The following is a 5,125-nucleotide window of genomic DNA, read 5'->3' as shown; positions in this document are numbered from 1 at the left end:
TGTTGTGATTTGTTTACTTCAATTTTTACATTTATGGCTGTACTTTAGCAATGCATTTTGAGAACTGAAGTGAATTGCCCATGTTTGCAATACAAAGTGTATAAAGCGTCGCCAGACGACCTTTGTAGGAAGTCCACTTTTAACGTTTACAGTTCTATTTGCACAAAATCCATTTTGTTGTCTTCTTTCGCCACCACGAACGTTTTTTGATCTACCAAGGAGACTGGAAATTTGGAACGACAGCAAAAAAGTCTTTCCATTGGACACGGACAATTTTCCGACGGAAAATTTTCGCTAAACGGGAATGCAACATTCCGTATGTTGCTTCAAATAGAAAATTCTGGGAGAAAGTTCATTGAAAACAGGAGTGTTCAGTTTTTTCGAAAAACCCGCCTTTCAAACTTTGGTTGCCACACCATACCACATCAAAATTAATTGTTCCTTGAAAATTTCTGAAAAAGTCACAGTTTGTTGGCGTTTGCTCAAATATTAAAACGTTATAAACGTTGAAAGTCAGCACCACCAGAAGACCCCTCCTATCATCCTTACACAGAACGTGATATTACCGCGACATTTCTTTCCGAAACTGCACAAAAACTCAACGTAAGGAACCACAAGAACTTGCTAACGCGGGTTCACAAAATTCCTGTGGTTGTCATGGAAATAACAAGGTATTTTCATTTAGTTGTGTTTGTCTACATCATCAGTGTTCCATAGTGCTCAAAGAGTTCTGAACTAGTAAAACAAGTGAGTTCTTTGTAGCTTGAGGGCTGCATTTCTCAAGCAAGGGCTTAATGCATCAAGACTCCAGGAAAATAGTAAAACTGTGAACCAGGAAAGAGTGTCAGTTTGTATCACCAAACAAACCCATAATTTGCATCAACAATGGCTCAATAAGAGAGGGGCAATTTATAGTGTTTATTTGACTAGCTGTTAGACCCCCTATACACAACATACAACCAACAGATAATCTAGTTAAAAAAAATGAATAAAATACACATTTCCTGGGTAAAAATCCCCAAGATCATTCTATGTTTTTTTTTTTCGCTCGTGAAACTCGTGACTCGTGTGAAGACCATTAAGTTTGTTTTTAATGACATCATATTCAAAAAGACACGATAAACATGAGATAAAAAGTCATGCCCCCCCCCCCCCCCCCCACCGTTTTTTTTTTTTTTTTACTTCAATTGCAATTTGATTGGTAATGATGTCTGTAGCAAACCTACAGAGGTAGGCAATGGACATGTTAGGTGAGGTGAAAAGACTGTAAAAACCGGCAGATAAGCTGAACCCTTGATTCAAAATACAGAATCGAAATCTCAAGAAAAAAGGAGAAACAAAAAACAATCTCAAAATTACAGATAGCGAAGAGATACTGACAAGGCGGAAGTTTGAACTTGGACATTTACAAATATCTACGAAAACATCAAAAACAGAGGTTTACAAAAAAAAATTCATCAGTTCTTCACATTCGTTGAATGTTGTCCAGGCAGAACAAAAAAGATAGCTGAACATACAACAAAGAAACAAAGAAAAAAAATGTCCCGAGTCTGGGCTTGAACTGTGGATACCATCATCCCACTTGCTTGGTGGGTGCTTTAGATGTCCACCAAAATACAAGGAAATTTGAATGCTGAAATTTGGCAAACCCAGCTATAGAAAAAAAAAAAAAGAGAAAGAGGGAGTTTACACTATCGTTGCGGGCTGAAGTCACACAAAAATGCAGGTTGTGACAAGGCCATTCCATTCTCTTCTTGGCCTCCCTCGCAGATGCTCTTTTGGCTCATCATGCAATCTTTCCTCCCCAAAAGAGCATCTGTGAGGGAGGTTATTCTCTTCTAAGTCGTCACAGAAAGTACAAAAAACACAACTTTGATATTCTGCTTTAAACACAAAAACTTACAACAGGTTTGTTCCATGCCAAAGTGAATGATGTTTTGTTTATTAGTGGGTGGTGGAAATTATTGCAAAGGTACATCATCTACATCAACAGTGTTCAAAGCAAAAGACAATTTATTGATTCTTCATGATTAAGTAAAATTGTAGTAACATTAACTACAGCAAGCCTTGAAAAATAGCCCCATTTAAACTCAAGTTTCATCCAGCCTTTTATTGATAGTACTCAAAAACTGAGACTTGTTCTCACATTTAAACAAAAACAGATTTTAAAAAAACTGAATTAATATCCCATAATGGGCACAACACTTTATTAAATATTACAGTGTAATAGTTACCTCTGTACCTAAACAAGTTTTTTTTTAATTTTTCATTTCTTTTTTAAAGAAATACTAGTGAGCTGCAAAAGGCAATGTACCTTGTCAACTCGTTTTATTTCTCCGACCCATTTTAACTCCCTAAAGAAGTCTGTGTTTCAGACAAAACCGGTTGGAGAAATAAAACAAGTTGACAAGATACTTTGCTTTGTGAAGCATCAAGCTCACTAGTATTCTTTAAAAAAAAAGAGAAAGAAAAGAAATGCTATGATATCATATTATTATTCGTTCCTAGCACAGCTGGGGCAGTATTCCTTGAAAATGCACACCACATTAATCACATAATTACAATTGGAGATGGTTTGTTAATGTTGACACTATTAAGGATTTTTTGTGGTTAGGATTAAGGCAACAATCAGCCCATAAAGACCAAGCACTTCAGCAAAGATCAAAATAAGAATCATGCCAACAAAAAGACGAGGCTGCTGGGCTGTTCCTCTGACGCCTGCATCTCCAACAATGCCGATTGCAAAACCTGCTGCAAGACCACTTAGCCCAACACTCAAGCCAGCACCCAAGTCCAGAAAACTCCTAAAACCAAAACAAAATGTAAAAAGCATAAACAAACATGTATATTGATTTTGATCAATGTAAATAACAATGCACAATTCTGCATTGCCAAAGGTTTCAGAAATGTAAGTACACGTGCATGTATAAGTTAGTACTTATGAACCTGACTGACTGTATCAAGAATGTGCAAAATTAAATGAACAGTTTTGCTGGTAAAGACTCCATACCAGCAAAACTGTTCATTTAATTTTGCAAATTCTTCGTTTTACTCCATCTCATTTTATTCTAATGTAGTTTCACACCTTCTTTTCTTTATATAACGTTACTGAACTTATAATAATTTCATTTAATAATGGTGACATGTTGTAGCCAAAACGTCATGTTTTAATCTCGCTACTTTTTATTCTGAACAGAAAATTTGAATGATCAATACACACGCAGCTTTGCTTGCATTCAGGGAAAAACGGGTACACTTTAAGACACCTTTACGTATGTAGGGCAACCCTTGCAAAAGAAAAATACATATGTAAACTTAAAGGTATGCAATATACATCAATATACTTTCTCATGTGACTGTGAATATTTTGGAAAAAAAACTTTTTTTCAGAATTTTAGGTGTGTTTTTTCTGTAATTGCATGGCTTACATGTATCTGCAAGTGTTTATTTTCTCAATAGTCAATTGAGAAATTGTTTGACTGCTTTATAGACAAAGAAAAATAAATGCTTGTCTACATTGGATTCTACATTGGAAGTAAAACTTGAGAACAAGTATAACCTAAAAATGAACAAATACATGTAATATAAAAACTGTAACAATTTAAACAACATCACAATTACAACAAAGTATTTCAGTTGGTTGTACTCACTTGAAGAGAGTGTAGTCTGCAGTAACTGCAATTAAACACAAATTGTCAGTCATGTTTAACTTACTTTCAAGCTTTTATCTGCCACTTAGATAACATAACTAAAATCAGTGATACATGGTCTCAAGTTTAAACTTCAGGGAGGAAAATATGAAGTTTACATTCTATATTTTAAGTATTTAATGTTTGCATAAGTCTTTGATATACTATAAGGGAACTGGTCATAACAAATTTGTTCAAAGAGGACCCCCCTTGTCTGGTGTAGGGGCGTTATCGAAGACACCACCTATCTCATATATATTACTGACAAAATTTTATTGGCTTTAAAATTTCAGTTGACACAGAAATATTCAGCAAGCAAGAGTCAGCATTGCTAGATAAATAAGAAAATGGAGGTTTGAACTCCATTATCATTTTTTACTGCTGGAAAAATGGGTGGTTATGCAATAAAAACACCATCTTTTGAGGTTGAGGAAGGGGTGCAGACAGAGACCACCTCTATTTTGTGGTTTAGTGGGTCCTGTTTGAGTGTAGTAATTTTGGCCACTTCCCTAAACACATAATCACAATGTGTGTTTGTAGAATTAAGGATTAATTGTCACTTGTATTTTCGCTGTAACTGTCCTTTCTGTGATAAATATTAAGCATCAATTTTTTCTCAAAACCCTTTCATGTGCGCATAATCAAGAACTCACAATGATTCTGACAGGTGTCTCCTCATTCAACTTGAGACACAAGAAACCTGACTCAAGAAATCTAACGTGTATCCATAAACTTTGTGTTAAACTCATCAAAGACGATTTTCATCCCTGTATTCACCACAGAGGAAAACTTTTGTCTGGGATAAAATGTCATTTAGTGCTTAATCCCAGACAGGATCGTCTTTAGTCATCCCGGAAAGGAAATCTGTCCAGGAAGGAACGTAGTATCACTTTTATAAATAACAAGAGACTACCAAAGACTATGGATAATTATAAGCGAATCTTTCGACAGCACGTTTCAGCAGGCTAGGACTAAGGTTATACTCACTTCCATTGCCCACAAGGACAGCAACGACGAGTCCATAAATAGCAATAATACCCGCCATAACTACTGGAATAATCGATTTCATGATAAGCTCTGGCCGCATAACACTCATTGCAGCAATCCCTGTTCCACTTTTGGCTGTTCCATAGGCAGCTCCTAAAGCTAGTCAAGGAATGATTTCACTTCGTCGTTAGTTTCATCACCACTATAAAAGAAATTTTCCCCCCAAAAAAATGATGCAGATAATTACCACTGAACACCATCGCTGAAGTCGCTCCCATGACTCCAAAGAAGGCCACATAAGTCGGCTTATCTGCCATTTTTCTTGAACTTCAAAATACGAGAGGACGAAACGGTACCACCAGAAACAACCAGCTGCTAGACAATATGGCGGAAGGCAATCATGTGATAAAGCCACGTGATAGGCTCATCCAGACCCCCTCAACCTTGTA

At 36.2% G+C, this 5,125-nt stretch overlaps 1 protein-coding gene across 1 annotated transcript; it reads right to left on the bottom strand.

Annotated features, from left to right (window-relative positions):
- Positions 1–1,995: 1,995 nt before the first annotated feature.
- On the bottom strand, positions 1,996–5,084 carry LOC146457856 (V-type proton ATPase 16 kDa proteolipid subunit c). The gene is made up of 4 exons (XM_085091457.1): positions 4,924–5,084; positions 4,677–4,835; positions 3,651–3,675; positions 1,996–2,804 (listed from the first exon to the last, which is right to left on the bottom strand). The coding sequence occupies exons 1-4, from the start codon at positions 4,991–4,993 to the stop codon at positions 2,594–2,596; spliced, it is 465 nt and encodes a 154-aa protein (XP_084947583.1). The 5' UTR covers positions 4,994–5,084; the 3' UTR covers positions 1,996–2,593.
- Between the last annotated feature and the right edge of the window lie 41 nt (positions 5,085–5,125).

The sequence above is a fragment of the Pavona decussata genome, unplaced genomic scaffold (assembly GCF_977016875.1).
Source record: "Pavona decussata unplaced genomic scaffold, jaPavDecu1.1 SCAFFOLD_237, whole genome shotgun sequence".
Lineage (NCBI taxonomy): Eukaryota > Metazoa > Cnidaria > Anthozoa > Scleractinia > Agariciidae > Pavona > Pavona decussata.
This window is presented reverse-complemented; position numbering and strand designations above follow the sequence as displayed.